At 37.1% G+C, this 24,642-nt stretch overlaps 4 protein-coding genes, 1 long non-coding RNA gene and 2 pseudogenes across 20 annotated transcripts; 1 reads left to right on the top strand and 6 right to left on the bottom strand.

Annotated features, from left to right (window-relative positions):
• Positions 1-225: 225 nt before the first annotated feature.
• On the bottom strand, positions 226-1,975 carry LOC103333123 (putative pectinesterase 63; annotated as a pseudogene). Its single transcript, XR_016127160.1, has 4 exons — positions 1,422-1,975; positions 1,091-1,297; positions 639-880; positions 226-518 (listed from the first exon to the last, which is right to left on the bottom strand). The product of XR_016127160.1 is annotated as a putative pectinesterase 63 (transcript).
• A 1,720-nt stretch (positions 1,976-3,695) lies between these two features.
• LOC103333159 (uncharacterized protein At1g28695-like) lies at positions 3,696-5,441 on the bottom strand. 2 transcript variants are annotated; one of them, XM_089052884.1, is made up of 3 exons: positions 5,167-5,441; positions 4,674-5,069; positions 3,696-4,337 (listed from the first exon to the last, which is right to left on the bottom strand). In XM_089052884.1, exons 1-3 carry the CDS (start codon positions 5,362-5,364, stop codon positions 3,813-3,815), a joined length of 1,119 nt encoding a protein of 372 aa, XP_088909010.1. In that variant the 5' UTR covers positions 5,365-5,441; the 3' UTR covers positions 3,696-3,812. The 2 variants fall into 2 exon arrangements, with proteins under 2 accessions (XP_088909010.1, XP_088909011.1); XM_089052885.1 differs by having other exon boundaries at positions 4,674-5,051; positions 5,167-5,439.
• Positions 5,442-6,333: 892 nt separating this feature from the next.
• Positions 6,334-9,080, bottom strand: LOC103333122 (uncharacterized). Of its 5 annotated transcripts, none has more exons than XR_016126590.1 (6): positions 8,814-9,080; positions 8,617-8,706; positions 8,298-8,399; positions 7,325-7,606; positions 7,076-7,215; positions 6,334-6,556 (listed from the first exon to the last, which is right to left on the bottom strand). It is a non-coding gene; the product is annotated as an uncharacterized LOC103333122 (long non-coding RNA). The 5 variants fall into 5 exon arrangements; XR_016126592.1 differs by having other exon boundaries at positions 7,325-7,375; positions 8,814-9,078; XR_016126591.1 differs by lacking the exon at positions 8,617-8,706 and having other exon boundaries at positions 7,325-7,375; positions 7,558-7,606; positions 8,814-9,077.
• A 353-nt stretch (positions 9,081-9,433) lies between these two features.
• On the top strand, positions 9,434-11,675 carry LOC103333158 (putative casein kinase II subunit beta-4). Of its 2 annotated transcripts, none has more exons than XM_008235951.3 (5): positions 9,434-9,719; positions 10,280-10,501; positions 10,612-10,724; positions 10,809-10,974; positions 11,073-11,675. In XM_008235951.3, the coding sequence occupies exons 1-5, from the start codon at positions 9,572-9,574 to the stop codon at positions 11,204-11,206; spliced, it is 783 nt and encodes a 260-aa protein (XP_008234173.1). In that variant the 5' UTR covers positions 9,434-9,571; the 3' UTR covers positions 11,207-11,675. The 2 variants fall into 2 exon arrangements, with proteins under 2 accessions (XP_008234173.1, XP_088908161.1); XM_089052035.1 differs by having other exon boundaries at positions 10,809-10,994; positions 11,131-11,273.
• A 28-nt stretch (positions 11,676-11,703) lies between these two features.
• On the bottom strand, positions 11,704-18,182 carry LOC103333121 (DUF724 domain-containing protein 3-like). 4 transcript variants are annotated; one of them, XM_089052029.1, is made up of 12 exons: positions 17,488-18,182; positions 16,089-16,517; positions 15,487-15,846; positions 15,115-15,178; positions 14,765-14,913; positions 14,141-14,237; positions 13,973-14,026; positions 13,824-13,895; positions 13,231-13,296; positions 13,087-13,155; positions 12,681-12,851; positions 11,704-12,603 (listed from the first exon to the last, which is right to left on the bottom strand). In XM_089052029.1, the coding sequence occupies exons 1-12, from the start codon at positions 17,959-17,961 to the stop codon at positions 11,978-11,980; spliced, it is 2,631 nt and encodes an 876-aa protein (XP_088908155.1). In that variant the 5' UTR covers positions 17,962-18,182; the 3' UTR covers positions 11,704-11,977. The 4 variants fall into 4 exon arrangements, with proteins under 4 accessions (XP_088908155.1, XP_008234137.1, XP_008234138.1 ...); XM_008235915.3 differs by having other exon boundaries at positions 13,231-13,305; XM_008235916.3 differs by lacking the exon at positions 13,231-13,296.
• A 212-nt stretch (positions 18,183-18,394) lies between these two features.
• On the bottom strand, positions 18,395-19,695 carry LOC148917463 (DUF724 domain-containing protein 1-like; annotated as a pseudogene). Its single transcript, XR_016126894.1, has 3 exons — positions 19,554-19,695; positions 19,247-19,417; positions 18,395-19,169 (listed from the first exon to the last, which is right to left on the bottom strand). The product of XR_016126894.1 is annotated as a DUF724 domain-containing protein 1-like (transcript).
• On the bottom strand, positions 19,694-24,410 carry LOC103333120 (DUF724 domain-containing protein 3-like). Of its 5 annotated transcripts, none has more exons than XM_089052031.1 (8): positions 23,808-24,408; positions 22,444-22,920; positions 21,862-22,215; positions 21,524-21,587; positions 21,191-21,333; positions 20,522-20,588; positions 20,373-20,444; positions 19,694-19,854 (listed from the first exon to the last, which is right to left on the bottom strand). In XM_089052031.1, exons 1-8 carry the CDS (start codon positions 24,282-24,284, stop codon positions 19,718-19,720), a joined length of 1,791 nt encoding a protein of 596 aa, XP_088908157.1. In that variant the 5' UTR covers positions 24,285-24,408; the 3' UTR covers positions 19,694-19,717. The 5 variants fall into 5 exon arrangements, with proteins under 5 accessions (XP_088908157.1, XP_088908158.1, XP_088908156.1 ...); XM_089052032.1 differs by having other exon boundaries at positions 21,191-21,246; positions 21,862-22,221; XM_089052030.1 differs by having other exon boundaries at positions 21,862-22,221.
• Positions 24,411-24,642: the final 232 nt, after the last annotated feature.

Consider the following 24,642-nt stretch of genomic DNA (forward strand, 5'->3'; position numbering starts at 1 on the left):
ATCTCACTCATCATCAAGCAAGTTCAGTTGGAATCTAGTCAACGCTTAAAATAACTCTTTGCGCATGCACGACTTATTTCTTATGTGAAAATTAAAAGGAGGGGTCCTTTTTTTAATTTTTGTACTACATTATAGATCTTAGGAGCATAAGCATTAATAAATGTTAATGTGTCTTTTGTACCAATCAAATCGACAAACTATGCTCAAATTGTATAGAGGAAGATCTTCACAAATTAAATCATAATATTGATTTTATACATTACTATATAGCTAGCTCATGTACATTTTGCATGAGGCCTGCGGTTGGCTTTCTCAATCGTACCTGTACAGTTAAGAAAACTATATCCAATATCTACACTTTGGGATTTGGAGGAGGAAGCAGCCATTTGGAACCCTGAATATAGCCAAGGCTTAGGAAAGGTTTGATTTGTTCGTCTGTCAAATGTTTGGTGTATTTTACTCTCCCAGCAGCACTTGAACCTGGACCTGAACACTTGTACTCTCCATAGAACACCGTGCTATAATATTGCCACATACACACCAAAAAAAAATAATAATAATAATGATCAATATTTATTAAGTCTAAAAACCAATCAATTATATGAAAATGCTTAATTAATGTTTTTTAATTTGCTTACCTGTCACGTTCGGGGTGGTTATCGTCGCTCCATCCGGCAGGGTTGATGACCTTGGTCATGCTGGTGTAGGCATAGACCACCATGGGATTGGTCCTCCAAGCCCTGCCCAAATATGTGCCACTTCCAGTCCCAGTAATCTTGCAGTGGACAAATGAGTATCCAGTATCCTCTGAAGCTGAGTCCCTTGCTTGTGCTGTTATCACTGTTAATCCATTATCCCCCAACACATGTAACTCAGTGTTCTGCACCCATTAATTCATTAACCATCAAAACCATGGCATAATATAGACCATCAACAAGCTCAATTATACTGATGAGTTAATCGTACATATAACATTTCTCTTACAACATGTATGTGAAGTTCACTATTATATGACCAGACTCGCATGTAGAGTTCCTCAATAGATTGTCCTTTCATTGAGAAATTATAGGGAGAGTTTGGGTGGCATTACCAGATAGAGAGACTTTCCACTTCCCCATATGAAATCCACAGTGCCTTCAATGAAGCAGTCCTTGAACAAATGATTGCCCCTGTCATCACAAAGGGTGTCCTGGAAACCAATAAGCTTGCAATTGTACAAGGCTGACTTGTTCCCCGACACCCTCAATGCCACTGCCTGCGCTCCCACTCTTTTCCCATCTGGCCTTGGCGAAGAGTTCTTCACAATTACAAATCAACACAAATTTTTATCCCCACTCAAAAATAATAAAAGAATGTCAATAAAAATTTATTGTGTGTGATGATAATATCATGTGACATATTGATGTGATAAATTTACATACCTTAATAATAACATTAGATGCCACAAAGTAGTCAGATTCAGCAATCACTGTGGCACTGTTCACTGTTCCATATTTTTGGGATGTGCCAGCAAAGGTCAAAGTTGGCATATTTGTTGGAGAGCCATAAAATGTAACAAATGGTTTATTCCGCGGAATGGTGATTTTCTCATTGTACTCTCCCCCTCCAATGTACACAATGACACGTTTGGTGTTGCCAGAATGCTATTAACGATAATGGTCTTGAATTGTCCACTCTTTCATGACCTTGATGACCTTTTGACCACCTCGGTAGTTGCAAGGGCGGGTCAAGTGTGCTCCGCCGTCGTGTACGGCTTCACGTTGTTATTGAACCATGTGTTGACTTGGGATTGGTCGGCTGGTACTGGGGTATGATCATCCGCCATGGTTATGGTGGCAGTGAAGAGAATTAATGTCATGGTTAGAGCTGCATTGACGCCCATGCCTGTTTTTTTTTTGGCCATTTTTATTTTTATTTTTATTGGGTTTTTGGTTTTGAGGTTTTGTATGTTTTTGGGTGCTATTGATTTAGAATTGTAAAAGGATTTGATTTTATAGTCCACTTTGCAAGAGCTGCATAAGGCACATATTTAGAGGGATTCATCCAAAATTTGTGAGACGTGGAGAGCTTCTCGCACATTTTGGTTTCCAATTAGGGGCTAATGTTCGTTGGGATTTCAGATCCACACTTTGCATTAGTTGAATAACAGAAACCCACTAGCAGCTTAATTTGGGAAGGAAGAGGACATAATTAAGAGAGTTTTGCTCAACCATCTCATGTAAAATCTCAATTATAGCCTTGAAAATTAAGGATATAGCACCATATAGTCACAAATTAGCAAGGGTGGAGCCATAGTTAGACTAGGGTGTGGGCTCCACTCCAGTACAACTATCTAGAAAAAATAATTTATTGTTATTTAGGAAGTCCAACTTATTTAGTGAAATTCGTCTCATTCATAAAAAATGCAGTCCACTCAAACTCAGCAACTCTTTTCATGAATTTTTTTTATAGAAAGAGATGCACTTGTCACTGAGACAATTAATCATCTTGATAGAGTGACAATACATTAAAAAAAAAAAAAATCTGTCTTTAATTATTTTCATGATCATTTAGAAGTGAAGCAATTAAAAACCTAGCTCCATGTCACTTTATTGCACTTCCAGGACCGATTACAGGCTACATGGTTAGTCCATTTCAAAGTCGATGTCCAGTTGGAATTAGATAAGCTCTTGAACCTCTTCCAATCGTGAACCACAGCCGTCAGATCAACCATCTTAGCACCTAGAGTCCGGCAGCAATTGGCATGAACGGTTGTGACAGCTTTGAAGTCCCTGCTAACTTCACAGAAGCCACTGAAGTAACGGGTGTCCAAAAACCTCACGCTGAGGCCTAACTCTCTGAAAACACCTTCCTTCATCGTGCCATTTAAAACATCCTGCCCTTTCAATTTGGTTGAGTAGTTTTTCTGGGCATACCACTTTTCGAATAAGGAGATTGTTCTGTTGTTAGATCTCACCATGTAGAAACCTGTGTTGATGGGGTTTGCTTCAGACAATTGATCACCATTGAAGCTGTCGGTGCTGATTTGAAGATCTATGCCTTCGTTGAAGTATGAAATGAGTTCATATAGATAAGAAGTATGAAACGAGAAATCAAGCCTCGTGTGTCTTCTCCATGCCAGAACCCATCTAAAAATAAATCAAGCATTGGCTTATCTCCTTCTACGTACGCTTTATTTACAATCGCAATTATCAGAGTCTTGTAAGTTCCCATGGAAGCCTTATATAAAGCTTACATCTTCTTTGCTGTTTGTGTTGATCTATTAATTATTTTAAAAAAATTAATTAGAACAAATTAAAACAATTTAATAATAGATTAAACAAATTAAAACTTAATTACCTTGGTAAAGGGTTGGCATTGGTCTGTGGTCTGGTTGAACATACACAAAACTACTAAACTAGAAAATGGAAGGCATAATATGGCAATTTGAAAATTTTCCATGTCTTGGAGGTCTTAGCTAATACACTATTATGAGCGTTAATTTGATCATATATAACAATCTTAAGGAGAGATCTCTATCCATAAAAACTGGAGACTTGAAGAAACTGACGACCGACCATGTCATGCAATTTTTGTGATCAATAGCTGATCAGGCGTGACATTGGGATTGTATTATATTAACTGCTATTAATCTTAAAAAAAACAAAAACGATATTGTTGTGAACACAAGTACAAACTCATGAGACATCACCTGAAAAGATCAAACACAGAATTCTATATTGTCATATAACATACAATCCTAATTAAACTAAGTTAGGATTGACTGACTTTTAAAAAGCGAAAAAAGAAAACTATGTCTAGGACTAGGAAATCTAGCCAAGGGTCACGTTGAAATTCTTCCAGGAGCCCTCACAATTTACATGGCTAGTCCATGTCAAAGTCGATGTCTGATTGGAATCGGATAAGCTCTTGAACCTCTTCCAATCGTGAATCGCAGCGGTCAGATCAGCCACCTTAGCACTTATAGTCCGGCAGCAGTTGGCATGAACCGTTCTGACAACTTTGAAGTCTTTGCTAACTTCACAGAAGCCACTGAAATAAAGGGTGTCCAAAAACCTCACACTGAGGCCCAACTCTCTGAAAAAACCATCCTGCATCATGTTGTTCAAAACATCCTGCTCTTTCAATCCTGTGGAGTTGTTTCTTCTAGCGTACCACTCCTCGAATAGCGAGATTGTTCTGTTGTTGGACCTGACCATGTAGAAGCCTGTGTTGATGGGGTTGGCTTGAGACCATTCATCCCCATTGAATTTATCAACGCTGATTTGAAGATCTATGTTTTCATTGAAGCTTGTTAGCCTTGGGAATGGGTTCCTTAGCCACAACACATCTATGTCCTGTAAATGGAAATTTTGGATATATGTAAGCTAATTATATGTCGAATATCATAACTTTTCGGATCCACCTTACTAAAATATAAATATTTTGAATCAAACATATAATCCACTCACATATTGTTTTTTTATTTACTCCCACTTGTGATTTTTACTTGTTAATTTATCAGCCAAAAAACATTACTGCGAATCAAACATAACAGAGTATGGCATTATATATTTCACATTTTAGTTTATCAACTGGACCCTTTTACGAGAGTGACATATTATGTTGTCGGATTATTTATCGAGTAATGAAGCTGAATAGCTTCGCAATACGATTATGTTGAGAAAACTTACTGTGAATACAAAACTATAGCCTCTCTTTAGCATCTCCTTGAGAAACAGGGTTCTCCTCCACATCATCTTGATAAAATCTTGCGACATGTAGAGTTCCTCGGCCTCAAAATCGGCACCATCTGCTTCGAGCTTGTAGCAGTGAAGGCGAAGAAACTTGCAACGTTTGAAGGAAGTTTGATCGACGGCAACAAGAAGCAGGTGAGAAATCAAGCCCCTTGTGTCTTCTCCGAGCCAGAAACCATCTAAAAACATATCAAGCATTGGCTTGTCTCCTTCCACATAGGCCTTATTTACAATAGCAATTATCACAGTCTTGTTTGCCATGGAAGCCTCAGATAAAGCTGATTCAAGCCCATCTCCAGGGCCAATTGTGTTGCTCTGTCCCAAACAAATTAACTTGAGCAAATCACAACAATTACATATTAAACGAAAACAGAAAAAAGCCAACAAGAACAAAAACGGAAACAAAAACAAAAAGATTATTATTTATTACCTTGGTAGAGGATTGGCATTGGTGAGTTTGGAAGACAAAGAGTGGTTTGGATCCATCCGTGGTCTGGTTGAACATTAAAAATAAAACTAAACCAGCAAACAGAAGGCAAAATAATGTAATATTTCGATTTTCCATGTGATCCTTGCCTTCGCTAATTCGGTTTTCTTGTGAAGAAGAAATATGTTGTGCTATTTTCATGAGGGCTGCCTCTCCCTCCCCATATCCGTAAAAACATAAGAACTCAAGAAACTACCAAGTCATGCAATTTGTATTCTGGAGTAATTAGGAGTGGTGTTGGTGCGTATTAAGGATTGTTATTAAATTCTAAATGCAAAACGCTACCTGTTGTTAATAACATAACATAAATAAATACCAAAAAATCAACCCAAAAAACATCAAAGAGAATCCTAATCAGACGACGCTTAGGATTGAGTTTTAAATGCAAAGAGTCTTTGAAATTACGTTTAGCTAATCTTATCTTAATTGTCACTTACACTTGATTTTCAGATATCGTAAGGACTTTACAACAATTCCCCTGACATGCCGATGCGCAGCTTTATTTTCTTGTATAATGTGACTGATGAGTTTTAGTTTTATTTCTAAACGATATCAATCAATAGTCATCTCTATATTTATATATGAAAATCATTAATACCTTGATGAATTTCGTTTACGTTAATTTTTCTAGCTAATCCAATTAGCGTACACATCAAGAACTTAAATCCATATGGGACGTGTACACTGACATGTGATTTATTTTAAAATGAAGGGTGGTAAATCCTGTGCTTCCTTAGATGATCGTAGTGAGTGAGGCTACATATGAGATGAAAAGATGTATGATAAAGCCAATCAAAGTGGTTTTCCTCTCACTTATATATAATTTGCATAACTAATTAAATAAAAATTCATGGTCAAGCTGTAGAAGAATTAAGGGCAGTCTCTCTAAAAAACTTGATCAACGCTACCATCTTTTCATCAAGAACATGCATATTTTTCACCACAGGTAGCTCAATCAGCGAATATGTGACGTACTGATTTGTTACGACGATATGACGGTTTTTTTACCTTTATGGTCCCAAACGGGGAAAGTGCCCTCGCTAATCTGCTAGTTCCGTCGCTAACAAACTAGAGAAAACATGGGAAATGGAAATGCCCTAGTTCATCAGTGCAAGTTTATCATGCCCATCTGAAGGCGATCCTTTTTCTCTACTAACATGCTAGCAACTTCCTGTTTCTTCTCAGTCCTTTGGAATGGTCTTTCACAAATGCTGCAAAAGTAAGAGCGGAAGCTGGACTATAGAGTGTAATCCAAAAGACTGCTATCTTTGAACATCCCCTGGGCATCTTCATCCATCCACAGGCTACGAATTGCATCCAAGCATTCATCGACCTAAAGTTCACACCAAACGTTATAGATTGAAATCAGAAAATTCTTTTGCTATCACATCCAACTGTCGGCCAATGAGTAATACAACCATATGCAACACATGAATGTGATGCCCATATCAAACATAAAAAATTGAAATTGGCAAAGACGTTTGAAAGGTCAGTTCGAAATAACAATCAACGTATATTTTCTGATAATAGCCCCTCAATTTTGTCCACAAGACAAAATTACTCTGTTATGTGACAATATTTAAACAAAATGGTAGTCAAGGGTGCATAGATAAAACAGCAAAAGGATTGTTCCATGATACAGAATATAAATGGTGTTTGTGCCTGTGCACCTATGTGATCAGTGTTCATATGCACAACAGCTGACTTGTCGAGCCTTATTCAGGTAACAATAAGTACACTAACAACACATTATACAGCATGTGATGCTTGCAAAAGCTTGTGTTCCACACTCACAACTGAAAGTTACTTGAAACTAACTATAATTATATCAACCACAAAACATAACTGATACCTCAAGGCTGATCAGGGAACTTGACATCTTGTTTTGATCACATCGAAGGGAGTGGTGAGATATGCACTAAATGCTACTTGAACTTGCGTATGAATTTTTTCTTCCCCTAGCCAGTTAAATACTCAAGCCTTCATAAGAACCTGCATGGTGCAGATAATAATCGTAATTTTGAAGAAATAAGAATCACAAGTTATAAAGGAAAGAGCAACAGATAAAGACAACTAAATCATTTTGAGGCCAAAATCCTACCTGCTTATGATTCATCAATGATCAAAAGATGGTATGTCTGAACTTTCCTTGCTGGGACAAAACAAAACAATAAACTAGTGCGGTGAATGTGTGTTAAGAAGTCACAATCCTATTTGAATAAATTTTAGTTATTTGGAGTTGCAATCCTATTTTCCCAGTGGTACAAAGCAAATGACGTAAAGGCAAAAAGAAAACGGTGTGACATACAAACTATCACTATTCTATGCACCTACCATTAGACCAACCAAATCTACATCCCTTGCAGTGCTGACCACTATCTGCCTAATGAAAGAAAAAATAAATCCACAATTACACCACAACAATGTGATCATAAGTCATATGAGCGCATATGCCTGCCTTTCTGTCAGTGTTGTGTGAGGGTGCATACATGGATGGGGCCACATGCAACAGGCTCCAGTATTTTATAGTGAACTATTAGACTCACAGTGAAACTAAATTGCACGTAGTACAACCTCAAACTAAGTCAGTTTTTTTTTTTTTTTTGGTGGTAAGAAGCACATAATTTATTAATGATAAAAGAATTAGAAAGGGGATGAAGGCAATATCCATCTATAACCCTGTTAACATCCTCAACCCCAAACACTAAGTACTATATAATCAAACTAACTACTGTAACCAAAAAAATATATATATATTCAAGCTAACTATGTGGTGGACACATAACAGTCTTCATGACTCTTAATTGCCTGATCGCAATCATAATGTAAAATGGAGAGAAGAGGAAAGCAGGAGGAGGGGATACCATACATTTGGATACCAGGCTTCAAAGCTAAGCTATGGAAAGACTATACTAAGAAAATGAAATGCCATATCCAATGCTTGAAAACTTACTTTCTTATCAAAAAATTTCTATGAAGTTCAATGCCATCCATATGATTACATACCAAAAAATTGAGCTTTACCCATTAGCCATGGATGTTACATCTATAACATGTTTACTCTATTATCATACCTGACTTGCATAAAGAAGAGATTGGCCCCAGAATTTCGGTGTCAACCGGATACACCCCATTTCTGCCCCAAACCCCAGCTCCCCCTAGCAACTCCCTTGAAACTACATTGACAGACTAAAAAATCAATCACGGAATCCCTACAAGTCCTTAAATATTACACAATTCTACTATGAGACAAAAAACGCATAACCAGACAAAATTTTATACACATTGGCATACACAAATATACATTCACTAAACATCAAAAACCTTAACTTCTTTTCTCTCCCAACAATGTTTTTCCATAAAGAAACATAATTTTTTTCGTTTGATTTCTACCTTTGTGTGAATTGGTTATTTTCAATATTGCAAAAAAGGGTTTCCGGCTGCTTCAAATTCCAAACATGTGTAGTCAATGGTTGCATTTTTCTACAAGATTAAAACTTTATTCTTTCAATTCAACTGCTTGATGTCAGAATCAAAATTTTCTTTTTGCTTTATGAATTTCTCGCTATTTAGAGAATTGGAAGGCTTACCAAACAAAAAGACAACGAATTGGTGGGGTTGTGGTCAAATGGGATTAGAGTTGAAAATGTGTGAGCTCCCATCACTCCCATGGTTCTTCTTGCTTGTTGCCATTTGAGAGGAGCGAGGACGGAGAAAGCCTAGCCTTTTCTCCTGCCGTCGATCTCATCTCTCCCATCTCTATCTTGGTCAGATCGTTTCGTCGAACGGTAATCTGACTCTGGGAATGATTTTTAATCGTTGGATTTGATGTCGGAAGGGATCACAGCTTAGGCAAACACATATCAATCGAAAACTTTTACATGTTGCAAAACTGAAAAGTCAATACTACCCTTAATGGTAGGCCCAAATTAACTTATAAAGGATCCTATTTTACTTGAAATGTAACGTATTCTCATTAGATAACGTTACTTAATAGTATTTATTTATTCCGTAAGAGGACTCAAACTTAGACCTTGATAGTAAATAGAACAATTCTTATCAACTCAACCGACTCATATAATTTTTTGATTCGTCTCCTTCCGTATATTATAATAGTTTATAATATTACTTTGTTAAAAAAAAGTATAAATAAAAGTTTTTTTTGTTCCATTTTTTCTTTTTGTCTTCTCTCTTTGATTGCCACTGCAGGGCAGATCCAAATGTACATTGAAATCGCCATTGATGCATGATCCAAACTTGAGTGTAGGAAAAATCCAAACTTTGATTTGAAGGTTAATTAGTGGTGCATTACATTTGAGAGAGAGAGAGAGAGAGAGAGAGAGAGAGTATGAAAAATAAAGATGAGCGAGGTGTAATTAGATCACGTTCTGAACCGGCTTTGAATCCCAATCGACTCAAAGACAAGTCTTTGGCTCCCTCTACCTCTACCTCACTTGCTGCCAATTATCGCAATATTGATGCATCCTATGATCAGGGTCAGTTTCACTTTCAATGCATAATAACATGCATTTATTATATGATAAACCTCATAACAATCCATCATATTATCATATATAATAATTATTATTATTATTTTCCTAATACTGGGGTTTTGCTGTAATTCATATGTATAATGTTACGTTATGATATGGTGTTTTTTTTTTTCTTTGGCACAATGTTATGATGTTTTTACACAAAGGTACTTGCTCTTCTACTCTGTCTTTTGATTTGTGAGGCTTGTTATTGAAGTTATTCGACTTCCTCGTATGTTTTATCTAATCAGTTTTAAACTTGTTTGGGCAGACTAATTCATGTACATATCTTGAAGAGGTTCTGTGTTTGGTGTCAAGCTATTGACTTTTCTCATCTAAGTGGTCATGCTGCCAAATAATCTTTTGTTGAAATAGAGTTCTCTCTCTAGCCCATCTTAGTTTAATAATTTTGGTTCTCATTTTGATCATATCAAGGTTACATTCTTGCTGAATATATTTATAGTTTTCTTTTCTTTATTGTGTGGCTTTCAGATAGTTTATTTATTTATTTATTTATTGTGCAGGGGAATCAGCTGGAACAAGTTGCAAAGGTTCAGATGTTAGATGCCTTGATGATGAAGATACATCTTGGATATCATGGTTCTGCAATCAGAAAGGGAATGAATTCTTTTGTGAAGTGGACGATGACTACATCCTGGATGATTTCAACCGTTCTGGTTTAAGAAATCAAGTCCCATTCTATGATTATGCACTGGACTTAATTTTGGATGTTGAGTCGTCCAATGGTAAGATATTTGCCTATCTGCAATATGAAATCAATAACTTCTTATGTAACCTGTAAGAAATGCTGTTTGAACATGAATAATAATTTGTTCTCCATTGGGATCAACAACAGATGGTACTTTAACTGATGATGAACAGAACAATGTGATCGAATCCGCAGCAGAGATGCTCTATGGTTTAATTCATGGCAGATACATAGCTACTAACAAAGGATTGTCTGCAATGGTAAGGTGTTTAACCATGCAACTTTATATGGTTTTTTCATGATGTTGGATATCAGGCTTCCTAATGCAATAGTGTGCAATTCAGTTGGAGAAGTACAGGAACTATGACTTTGGCAGATGTCCAAGAATTCACTGCAATAAACAACGATGTCTGCCTGTTGGCCAGTCAGACATCCCAAGGTTAAGCACTGTCAAAATCTACTGTCCTAAGTGTGAAGACATTTATGCCCCACAATCCAAACACCAAGATCGTATCCTTGTAATAAAATCTGTATGACTTTTGCAAATGACTTCAGTTATGTTTTGTTGAACAGCAGTTTTTCAATGTTTCCTTGACAAACACTCTTAGAAATTGATGGGGCATATTTTGGAACCACATTTCCTCACCTTTTTTTCTTGACCTACAGCCATCTTAAACCGCAGAAAGCAAGTCAGAATTATGTTCGGAGAATATATGGCTTCAAAGTCCACAAGGAGGAATGATCTATCTTTTAGCTGCAAAGGTGCTTCTCTTGATGAAGAAAGGTAAAGGGGTCCAGGCAGTGTTGTTTCCCCTTGTAAGGTAAAAAAAACACAGGCCAGTTCCCAAAAGCCCTGTTTTCATTGTACGTACTGGGTTGTTCATAATGGTTATTTAACTTGTTTAGGTTGAGCACCATGATTCTTTGGCAGTGTTAAGTGGAAAAGTTCATATTCTTTCGCGTCATTATCGATATGTGGATGGTGGCCATTTACTTTCTAAATAGAAAACTTGAAGTGCGTCATGGGGCTTTCCAAGGACGCGTACCTTCTTTCAAATTTCATGCTTAAAAGCTGAAGGGCAACCTCAGCCCTACTTAAAAAGTTAGTTTTTTCTTAATTTTAACTTTTCTAGTTTTACCACCGATGCTGTTTATCTGCCTCTCTAGCAGATAAAAAGCTCATAACTTGCTGAAAGGAACCTGAAGTTTTTCTACCAGGAAAAAATTGTGGACAGGACATTTTATAGGAAACCAAGAGAGAGTGATATAGGAAGTAAACCGGTCTATAAATATGTTTTGAGATATGGTAGTACAGATTACTGTTACCAGCATTCTAGAGCACATATCTGTTACAAAAAACTACAACAGTTTGGCATCACTTCCATCATTACATTACATTCAAAAGGGTATAAATATTATATATCAGTTTCCATGGACAAACCTAGCTCCAAACCATTCAAGGGATAGCTAAAAGAGTGCTAATCTCAAGGGTCATCCATCAGAATCACAACAATCACCATGCTGCAGCAGCTAATTTCTCAAAATCACGATGGATGCTCTGAATGCCTTCAGTGATAGCATTTGCTTCTGATTGCAGCTTGCTAATTTCAGAACCTTTGGCCACATCGATTGCCATCAGGGTCCCCCGTTTTTCCTTCAAGTCCTTGATCTCCTTATCAATCCGACTGATTGTTTCATTGTTTCTGGTTCTGTCAAAAGTACACTCCGTGATCTGAATGTCAACTTCTTTTGATTGGTTCTCAAGCTGACCCAACTTAACTTTCATTTCAATCAATTCCTTCAGACGATGCCGTACTGCCGTAACATCAAATCCCAACATTTCCAAGTCAACTAGTGCCTCCAAATTGCTATCAAATAAGTCTCTAGGATCACCAACTTGCAACTTGGAAGTCTTCTCCACCAAAGAGGCAAAGGTTATCATATTTCCAAGAGCGGATCCTTCACGACAAACCGCTTTACACTTCATCAGAGGATGAAAATGTGGCCTTTGCGGAAATCTTTTGAATACTTCCATGGATTCAATACTTTTCCAAAATGGAGAACTTCTCACAAAAGGCGAATGTGGACTGTCTTGTTGCTCAACTTCATTTTGTTGCTTGGCAGTCCCAGCAGGGTTAACTAGAGAACACAATCTTGATATTAGTCAAACTAACTACAGCCAAAGGAATCCATTGAAAATTTTCACAATAGCTTACTTGAGTACTCTTTGGCTTTTATAGAATGCATTTCATCTGCATACAGTGATAAAGGTTGATCATGGGCAGATGCTGTTGCAGATACTCCAGTCACAGTCACCTGAACTTCTTTTGTCAAGTAATCCATTGCGGAATCCACAGTTTCCGTCTCTCTCATCACTTCTTCAGAACCTGCAAATTTAAGAAAGACATGAAATTTAATACAACACAAGATAAAAGAGAACAGGATAAGCAAGTACTTCCAAAAGGGAAAAACAATAAAGGAAAAGCATATCACTATGTTAAGCTAACATTTTTTTTTTGTTCTAGCAACACTTTGAATACATCCATGGTTTCAAATTTTTTCCCAACTGGAGAACTTTTTAGAAAAGGGAAAGTGTTTGACTGTCTTGTTGATCAGTGTCACCTGTTACACCAGTTTCAACCTGTCTTCCTCTGACCTCATTTTGTTTCCTGGAAAACTCTGCAGGATTACCTACAACACAACCTTGATGTTAATCAAACAAACCAAAGCCCAAGAAATACTTTGACAACTTTCTCAATTGCTCACTTAAGCCCTCTATTATTTTCTCAACATCCATTGCAGTATCTTCAGCTTCTGCTTCGACCGTTGCATCTTCAAAACCTCAGATTTTAAGAAAGGTATGAATTTTATGCTATGCAGGATAACAATAAATAGGATTAAACAATTACTACCAACATTTTAAAAAGTGAGAAAAGGATAAGTAAATCCCAATTATTTTGCTTTTTTTTGTTCGTCTACCAATATGTTGTACTTTTCCTTATTGACTCATTTTGACAATAGAAAAATCTTACAGGACTTAATTGTAGCTCCCTCACACACAATTCGGTTGCAGAATCTACACTCAGTATTACCAAAATCAGTGTATTTCTTGAACTGCAAAATCATGGTTTCTTAATTATGTTTCACTACCTCTATTTATTGACTCTTCCAATTTCATTTTCCTAATCACTCATCCAAATGTTGTAATTGACTCGTATCTTTTTCGCAGCAAAAAATTATAGAATACAAAAGCAAAAGCATACCAGTCATGGGGAGCATTCAAATTAAATTGCACACAAGTTCCTGTAATTCTTTTTATATAAACAAAAGGTTTTTTTCCAGGTTCTGATGTACCATACCATTATCATTGACAACTTGAGTCTTAGTCAATTCAACTTGAGCAACAACTCCAGTTCCATTGAGCTTCTCACCTGCAAAAATTAGAATTTATTCAGGCCACAAGTCTTCTATTCCATTGTGCTTTATTCAGGTTGTTAGCTACTCATACCTGTCAAATCCCACATTGTTATTACAGGCAATTCAAATATATCATTCGTATGATCTGCAGCAAAAGATCCAACGCCATTACGATCCTCACCCATATACTGTTACAAATCAGATTTTCAAAATATACACATCTATTGAGAATAGTGTAGCTCTGACACATTATACACACCTGTTGCTGGATCTTTTGGGAGTTCAACAAGATATTCAGCCAGTTTTCCCTTTCCTTTTATTTCACTGCTCACCCCATCTTCATTCTGTTCAACCTCCTGAATGAATCAATAAGAAATATGATGATCAACAAACTTGGGTTAGAGGGAAATAAATCTCAACAGGATGCCTCAAAATCCATACTAATTCCAGGGATTAGGTAAACTGAACACATTTTTTGAGTTAATTATAGAAAAAATTAAAATAAAACATCATTGTTTTTTCTTTATCAATATTAAAGATTTCTAGAATTATGGGCATGCGCAATCTTAGTCCGTCCTTTCACTTTTACCTCTGAAGTACAATTAAGTTCTCTTGTTTTATGTAACACTGCTATATAAAAATATATATATATAATTAAAAAGAAAAAAAAGAGGCCACTCTGTATTTCAACCATGACTACTTTAATTGCCAAATTAGCATGTATCCAGTTAGCTAACAGGAGAATCATTCCTTTCTCTTGAACATAAATGTTTTATTCCTTTGTCATCATATTGACCTTTCTACCCCAAAGCTTAATGCAGACTGCAGTTTTGATACGTAAAGAGATACAGAAGGAAGCATAGCATACAAGCTTCAGATATACCTCTACGGGGAGCAGACATGATGTTCCAGCATGAGATCCCCCTGTTAGCTCAGAATCTGACCTTATACCAGAAGATTCAATGTTGTCCAGTCCATACTCATCTTCAACATCTTCTTCATCAGCATTTTCGATTTCACTGCCCTTCTTGACTGCAACAATTTATACTCATTTGTTTTATGTGGATTACACAATGAATAGGTTAATACAGAAATAATATCATGTAATGTTAATCACTGTGGATATATGCCTCTGGTTAGTGATATTTTCACCAGGCAATTTCAGTGGCCTGCCCCTCCCCTCATGTCTCACTCTTGGCCAAGGGCAATCAACTTGAGAATTTTGTGGTTTACCTTTATGTTTATAAGAAATGATTTCTTGATTGTCCAGTTCTCCAACCTGTTGTTGCTCAGTCTTCTGCAATAGGAATAAAATGCATTCTAATCAGGACCATCAGGTGTCAGAAGAAACAAATCCAGAGAAGAAAAAAAATAATGCATCCCTTTGTTTTTTCTTTTTCTTTTTTGTATATATAGCACTTCTTACTTTCAAATGGCACTCTTCAGATGCAATCAACGCTATCAACTTATAAAATTCATAGAATGAGAGCAAGTTAATGAGGTTTTGAGAGGGAAGACTTGAGTCATGGTTTTTTTACCCCAAAGGAACACTCAGCAATAGGAGAATATATATACCAACAACATTTGTTTTTACAGATCACTTACCGCACCCTTTCTAACTGGGGCTTCTCTTTTTGATGTTTTAACTCGCGTTCTCCTTGAAAATGATGGTGTAAAAGATAAGAAGTCTTCTGGATGTCCCCCTGTTAACTTCTTGGAAAGACGTAAAATTGTTGCATCATCATTAGGTTTCTGATTAATTTTTAGTTTCTTTTTGGTCTTTCCATATGGTGATTTATCAATGCAAGGACTCAAGTGCCATGAAATCCTTGAACAAGCTGTTTTTTCTTGATTATTATCCTTGGTAGCACCTGAACTTTCAAGTGCTTTAGCGACCTTGGAGCTTCTGAAACTCTCGCATGCACGCTTTGATTGTACTTCATAATCCACACTAAAGTGAGCTTCCTGAAACGAAAGGCTAAAACTTTAACCACCCACAAATAATTTGAGCCCATGTATGCTTTTCAGCATAGAAACTTAAATTTACCAGATAAAATTGCATCTTAATGATTATAATTCGAAGATAGGGTGATTCAAACATGGTTACAACTATACCCACAAAGACTCAAGCAATGACAACCGTGCAACCCCCTCTCCTCTCCCTCTCTCTTTTTTCCCAATATAAAACAACAGAAAAATATGCATACCTTATAGCAATCAACCCATGTTCCATCGATCTTTGTAATCCATCCTCTCTCCGTCCATTCCACATGAGGCCTCAATTCTGAAGGACTGCATTCCTTTACCTGCTTTGTGAATTTTAAACGGACCATATACTTTTCTTCTGTAAGAATTTGTGTAATCTCTCCGACCCACCAACCCATATCATAGAATGCATCCACCATTTCCATCAAGTTAAAATCTGTTTTGCCTGACTTCGGAGGCTGAGGCCGAATCTGATGGCCATTTACAACCACTTTAACATCACAGTTGTTTGAGCTCTTATATTGAAGCAAGAAAGAGTTAACCCCTAGTTCACCAAGATAAATTGCTGGGAACCAAGCATACAATAGATTGTCTTCATTGAGATTTATTTCCACTGCTGTCCCATGGCTGAAAATTGTCTCCTCTATCCTCTTTGAACCATTAGTGACAAAGATCAGTTTTCTTTCTCTCAAAAGAATAGCATATAGAAATTTGTATCATATCTCAAAAATAGAAGGAAACCAGATATCTTGCAAATGAGATAAATGAATGAACTGAGACGGCACGAAGTTGCAAACATATAAGTAAAGACCTCGGTAAATCCAAACTTCAAACTACAGAAAATCACAAGTTCCTAATTTGAAATACCCCAAGTTTTAGTGCCATACTTAATATTAAAAATGTTCACATGATTAATAATCATTCAAGTTTTAGTACACCATTTTTTCCTTTAGAAAGAAAAAGATAGCAAACGCAGAACCATGGATCTTTTTATAAGTAAATAGATACTGATAGACAGATTACTAAAAGTATCTGCTTTCTGTAAAATTTCATCAATTAATGGTAAAAGATTGAGTTCACAATAAAACCGTCTAACTTAACTTGCCCAAATATGATTTAGGGGGAGGGGGGGCTTATTTAAGAAACACAAAACCCAGAAGAAAAAAAATTAGAAAGCATAAACAAACATGATATCCAGTACTGGTTCGGATCATCACATCATCAATTCCCTAAGCAATAAAATAACAACTTTGGTCGATAATTCAGGAAAATCAATAGAATAGTCAAGAGAACCAATGATACTCATGACAACCGGTATTAAAAAATAAAATGAACACGGATAAACTGCTCTTAAAAAGTGCAATAACATAAAAAGATGATCTTTTTAGGAAAATAGAAATCTTTTGAAGGAAAAAAGGAAGAATCTAAACGCAGAACAACAAAGGCAAGGCCAATGTACAATAAACAACCTGCATGTTCTTAAATCATGAAAACCAATGGTAGAAAGCTCCAAAGAAAATTCATAAACAAACAAAAGAAAGCGCATGCAAGCATAAACCAAGTACAAATCCTGTGTAAAAAGACAAACCCACATGGATTATTAAAACGTAGAACTAGTACCTCCTTCCGGGCTCGAATCCATACGCCGTCCAGAAAATCCCAATGAGGCCGCAGCTCAGAGCGCCTTAACTCAAGCAGATCAGGTGGGTTTTTGAAACCCACCGTATACTTGTCATCCTCAAACCTCATCACAACCCCCACCCACCAAGCTTCTTGGTAAAAGGAGTCTACGACGTCTGCGGGCTCGAAGGGCTGGTAAGGATTGTCAGGAGGAGGCACGGGCCGGATGGAGCACACATCAACGAGCTCAGTGAGTGGCTTGTTTGGGTCATCGTCGAAGACCAGAGTCTCGTACTGCACCAGAGCCTTGCTTGAGTTGCCAAGGCTCTTCCTTTTCTTCTTCGCTGAGAGATCTGAGGGTTGTGGGTCAAGGATTATGGCAGGGAACCATGCACCTCTGTAACCCTCTTCGTTGCTGCAAACTTCCACCTTTGAATCCTTGCTCAAATGCGCTTCGCTCCGCTTCACCACCATTTCTTACTTGTTTTCTCTCACTCTCTCCAGAGAGGCAAACACACTATATTTATTTAGTAGTGTCTAAGCAGAGCGGTCAAGGTCAAGGTCTAGTTTTGGGAGAAAAGTAGGATTTTTTTTTTGTCCTTCGATCATAAACGTTTCATCGCTTCAAGACCCTCATATCTCTGGGTAAACGACGGATCGTAAAATTTAAACGATTTGTCGTGTAGATCAAGTTTCGTTGGAAACGACAGGCGTTAGTTCTCCCACTGAGAGTTGTTGGATTGGAATTTCGATGTTTTGGTTGTCCCTAGACCCAAAGCTCTATTGGTGTAGTTTTGTTGGGCCTCGGCCCACATTCATAACACTCAGGATATTGTAGTACATACAGATAATTGTCTGTTACCAGCATTCTAATAAACTACAGAACAGTTTGGTATCACGTCCCTCATTACATTCAGAAGGGTATAGATTTTATATATCAGTGTCCAAGGTTAACAAAGGGAGAGGTAATCTAAAGGGAGAGATTATATATCAGTGCCCAAGGTTAGCAAAGGGAGTGGTAATCTAAAGGATGTCATCCATCAGAATCACAACAATCACCATGCTGCAGCAGCTAATTTCTCAAAATCACGATGGATGCTCTGAATGCCTTCAGTGATAGCATTAGCGTTCTGATTGCAACTTGCTAATTTCAGAACCTTTGGCCACATTGATTGACATCAGGGTCCCCCGTTTTTCCTTCAAGTCCTTGATCTCCTTATCAATCCGACTGATTGTTTCATTGTTTCTGGTTCTGTCAAAAGTACACTCCGTGATCTGAATGTCAACTTCTTTTGATTGGTTCTCAAGCTGACCCAACTTAACTTTCATTTCAATCAATTCCTTCAAACGATGCCGTACTGCCGTAACATCAAATCCCAACATTTCCAAGTCAACCAGTGCCTCCAAGTTGCTATCAAATAAGTCTCTAGGATCGCCAACTTGCAACTTGGAAGTCTTCTCCACCAAAGAGGCAAAGGTTATCATATTTCCAAGAGCGGATCCTTCGCGACAAACCGCTTTACAGTTCATCAGAGGATGAAAATGTGGCCTTTGCGGAAATCTTTGGAATACTTCCATGGATTCAATACTTTTCCAAAATGGAGAACTTCTCACAAAAGGCGAATGTGGACTGTCTTGTTGCTCAACTTCATTTTGTTGCTTGGCAGTCCCAGCAGGGTTGCCTAGAGAACACAATCTTGATATTAGTCAAACTAACTACAGCCAAAGGAATCCATTGAAAATTTTCACAATAGCTTACTTGAGCACTCTTTGGCTTTTATAGAATGCATTTCATCTACATACACTGATAAAGGTTGATCATGGGCAGATGGTGTTGCAGATACTCCGGTCACAGTCACCTGAACTTCTTTTGTCAAGTAATCCATTGCGGAATCCACAGTTTCCGTCTCTCTTATCGCTTCTTCAGAACCTGCAAATTTAAGAAAGACATCAAATTTAATACAACACAAGATAAAAGTGAAAAGGATAAGCAAGTACTTCCAAAGGGGAAAAAGAACAAGAAAAAGGATAAGCATATCCCTATCATGTTAAGTCTAACAGTATACATCCATGGTTACAATTTTTTTCCCAACCGGAGAACTTTTCAGAAAGGCAAAGTGGATTGTCTTGTTGCTCAGTGTCACCTGTTACCCCAGTTTCAACCTGTCTTCTTCCGATCTCATTTTGTTTGTTGGAATCCCAGTAGGGTTACCTAGAACAAACCTTCATGTTAATCAAACAAACCAAAACCAAAACCAAAACAATACTTTGAAAACTTTCTCAATAGCTTATTTAAGCCCTCTATTATTTTCTCAATATCCATTGCAGAATCTTCAGTTTCTGCTTCGGACATTGCATCTTCAGAACCTGAGATTTTAAGAAAGGTATGAATTTTATACTACACAGATAACAATAAATAAGATTAAAATTACTACCAACAGGGAAAAAAAGTGAGAAATGGATAAGTACATCCCAATTTTATATTTTTACATTTTTTTCTGTTCGTCTACCAATATGTTGTACTTTTTCTTATTGGCCCATTTTAACAAAAGAAAAATATTAAGGGATTTAAATGTTGCTCCCTCACACATGATTCAGTTGCAGAATCTACACTAAGTGTTACCAAAAGTCTGTGTTCCTTTAAATGCAAAATCATTCTTTCTTAATTATGTTTCACTACCTCTATTTATTGACTCTTCCAATTTCATTTTCCTAATCATCCATAAATGTTGTAATTAAATTGTATCTTTTTTCACGGCCAAAAATTATAAAACAAAAAAGCAAAAGCTTAACAGTGGAAGAGAGCATTCAAATTAAATTGCACATGAGTTCCTTTATTCTTTTTCCATAAACTAAAGGTTTTTCCAGGTTGTGATGTACCATACCATTATCATTCGCAACTTGAGTCTTAGTCAATTCAACTTGAGCAACAACTCCAGTTCCATTGTGCTTCTCACCTGAAAAAAATAGAACTTATCAAGGCTACAAGTCTTCTATTCCATTGTGCTTAATTCAGGTTGTTAGCCACTCATACCTGTCCACTCCAACCTTTTTATCACATGCAATTCACTGCTCGCTCCATCTTCATTCCATTCAACCTCCTGAATGAATTAATAAGAAATATCATGATCAACAAATTTGGGTTAGAGGGAAATAAATCTCAATAGGATGCCTCCAAATTTGTACTCATTCCAGACATTAAGTAAAGTTGAACACATTTTTTGAATTAATTATAGACAAAATTAAAATAAAATACCATATTAATAATTGTCTTTTTCTAATAAGGTCAACAATAAATATTCCTAAAATTATGGGCACGGGCCATCTTAGTCCTTCCTTTCACTTTTACAGCACTCTTTGAGGTATAATTGAGCTCTCTTGTTTTATGTAACACTATTTCAAACAATTTTTTTAATATATAAGTTATTTAAATTAAATAATAAATAAATAAATAAGATACCACTCTGTATTTCAAACCATGGCTACTTTAATCACCAAATTAGCATGTACCCAGTTAACTAACAGGAGAATCATCCCTTTCTTTAGAACAGAAAAGTCTTATTCCCTGTCATCATTTTGGTCTTACATTTGTTTGATAGAAAGCACACTGGTCTTGCATTTTTACCCCAAAGCCTAATGTAGACTGCAGTTTTGATATGTAGAGAGATAGAGAAGAAACAGAGCATACGGGCTTCAGACATACCTCCATGGGGAGCAGACATGATGCGTCAGCATGAGATCCCCTTGTTAGTTTAGACTCTGTACCAGAAGATTCAATGTTATCTACTCCATACTCATCATCAACATTTTCTTCATCAGCCTTTCTTATTTCACTGCCCTTCTTGACTGTAAAAAATTATACGCATTTGTTTTATGTGGATCATACAATGTTAATATAGAAATAATATCATGTAATGTAAACAGTGTGGATGGCTCTGGCTATTGATTTTTTCACCAGGCAATTTCAGTAGCCTGCCCCTCCCCTCATATCTCACTCTTAGCCAAGGGATATCACCTTGAGAATTCCGTACTTTACCTTTTCGTTTAAGAGAAACTATTGCTTGATTGTCCAGTCCTCCAACCTGCTGTTGCTTAGTCTTCTGCAATAGGAATAAAATGCATTCTAATCAGGACCATCAGGTCTCAGGAAGAAACAAAACCAGAGGAAAAAATAATGCATCTCTTGCATTTTTTGTATATAGCACTTCTTATTTTCAAATGGCAGTCTCAGATGCTATCAACTTATAAATTCATAGAGAGCAAGTTAATGAGGTTCGGAGAGGGAAGACTTGACTCATGATTTTGTTTACCCTGAAGGAACACTCAGCAATAGGAGAATATATACCAACAACACTTTTGTGAGAGTTCATTTACCACACCATCTCTAACTGGGGCTTCTTCGCTCCTTCGAAATAATAGTGCAAAAGATAAGGAGTCTTCTGAATGTCCCCATATTAACTTCTTGGAAAGACCTAAAATGGTTGCATCATCGTTAGGTTTCTGATTAATTTTTAGTTTCTTTTTGGTCTTTCCGTAAGGTGATTTATCAATGCAAGGACTCAAGTCCTCCGACTGATTCTTCCACAAAATCCTCAACCAAGGTGTTTTTTCTTCATTAATATCCTTGGTAGCACCTGAACATTCAAGTGCTGCAGCTAACTCAAAACTCCTGGAACTCTCGCATGCACGCTTTGATCGTACTTCATAATCCCTGCTAAAGTGACCTTCCTGAAACTAAAGGCCAAAAATTTAGCCACCACAAATAATTTGAGCCCATGTATGTTCTCTACATAGAAACTTAAACTTATCTTATAAAATTGCATCCTAATTATTATATTTCCAAGACAGGGTGATCCAACCATGTTTGCCATCATGTCCCATAAAGTAACAAGTCATGACACCACCCTCACCCCCCGGCCCTTTTCCCAACATTAAACAAGAGAAAAATATACATACCTTAAAGTAAGGAACCCAGTTTCCATTGATCATAGTAACCCAGTTTCTATTGATCATAGTAACCCGTTTTCCATTGATCATAGTAACCCATCTTCCATCAGTCCAGTACATGTGACGCCTCAATTCTGACTGACTGTATTGCTTCACCTCCTTTGTCAATTTGAAACAGACCACATACTTCTTTCCTGAAAGAACTTTTATAATCTCTCCGACCCACCAACCCATATCAAAGAATGCATCCACCTTTTCCATCAAGTTAAAATCTCTTTCAGCCAACTTTGGAGGCTGAGGCCGAATCTGTTTGCCACCTACGACCACTTTAACGTCACAGTTGTTTGAGCTCTTATATTGAAGCAAGAAATAGTTGGCCCCTAGTTCACCAAGATAAATTGCTGGGAACCAAGCACAGAATAGATGTTCTTTGTAGAGATTCACTTCCACTGCTGTCCCAGGGCTGAAAAATGATCCCGCCATCCTCTATGAACCATTGGTGAGAAATATCAGTTTTCTTTCTATTAGAAGCACAGCATATAGAAATTTCTATCATCCCTCAAAATAGGAATCCAGACACATTGCAAATGAGATAAATGAATGAACTGAAAAGGCATGAACTTGCAAATATATAAGTAAAGACCTCAATAAATCCAAACTGAAAACTCCACAAATCACAAGTTCCTTATTTGAAATACAAAAAACAAAACAAAAGAAGACATGAAAGAAAAAAATCTTTTGAGTTAAATATCTATATTGAGAAGAAGACTGCATCAGAACTAGCTAGATGCTGTGGCTAACGCATCATTGGCCATCTATAGCACTTAAATACTCAAAACTACAAATGTTCACACAATTAGTAATCATTTAATTCATGGCAAAAGATTGTGTTCACAATAAAACCGTCTAACTTAACTTGCCCAAATACGATTAGGGGGAAGGGGACTTACTTAACAAACACCACAATATCAGAGAAGTCCCAAAAAAAAAATTAGAAAGCACAAACAAACCTGATATCAAGCACTGGTTCGGACCAAGGACAACAAGCAATAAAAATAACAACTTTGGTTGATAATTCAGGAAAATCGATAGAATAAACATGTGAACCAATGACACTCATGACAACTGGTATTAAAAAAACATGAACACGGATAATGATACTCACTGAGCTCGTTGGCCTTGCAACATAAAAAGATCATCTTTTTAGGAAAATAGAAATCTTTTTAAGGAAAAAATAAGAATCTAAAAGCAGAGCAACAAAGGCAAGGCCAATGTACAATAAACAACCTGCATGTCCTTAAATCTTGAAACCAAGTACGAATCCTGTATTAAAAAGCAAACCCACATGCATTATTAAAATGTAGAACTAGTACCTCCTTCTGGGCTCGAACCCATACGCCGTCCAGAAAATCCCAATGAGGCCGCAGCTCAGAGCGCCTTAACTCAAGCAGATCAGGTGGGTTTCTGAAACCCACCGTATACTTTTCATCCTCAAACCTCATCACAACCCCCACCCACCAAGCTTCTCGGTAAAAGGCATCTACGACGTTTGCGGGCTCGAAGGGCTGGTCAGGATTGTCAGGAGGAGGCACTGGCCGGATGGAGCACACGTCAACGAGCTCAGTGAGTGGCTTGTTTGGGTCATCGTCGGAGACCAGAGTCTCGTACTGCACCAGAGCCTTGCTTGAGTTGCCAACAAGGCTCTTCCTTTTCTTCTTTGGTGTGCCATCTGAGGGTTGTGGGTCAAGGATTATGGCTGGGAACCATGCACCTTGGTACCCGTCTTCGTTGCTGCAAACTTCCACCTTTGAATCCTTGTTCAAATGCGCTTGGCTCCGCTTCACCACCATTTTTTGTTCTCTCACTTTCTCCAGAGAGAAAAACACACTACATTTACTAGTGTTTAGTAGCAGAGCGGTCAATGTTTTGTCCTCCTTGTTCTTCCAGGACTCTCAAATTGTGCATAAACCCAAAGAAGTGTAGATTTGTTGGGCTTCGGCCCACATTTATACCAAAGAAAATATTTGAATAAACAGCCAACCACTCCACCAAATGGAAGATTCCAAACATTTCCTAATGTAAAGAAAAACTCTAAAAACGTTATCTTGAAATTTGAAGTGTCTTTGCTTGGTCTTATTTAAAGCGTGTCAGATTTACAGTTACATTAATATTCTAGAAGAAATATATATCTGATATATGTTTTGAAAT

This window comes from Prunus mume, linkage group LG5 (genome assembly GCF_029339155.1).
Source record: "Prunus mume cultivar Tortuosa linkage group LG5, ASM2933915v1, whole genome shotgun sequence".
Lineage (NCBI taxonomy): Eukaryota > Viridiplantae > Streptophyta > Magnoliopsida > Rosales > Rosaceae > Prunus > Prunus mume.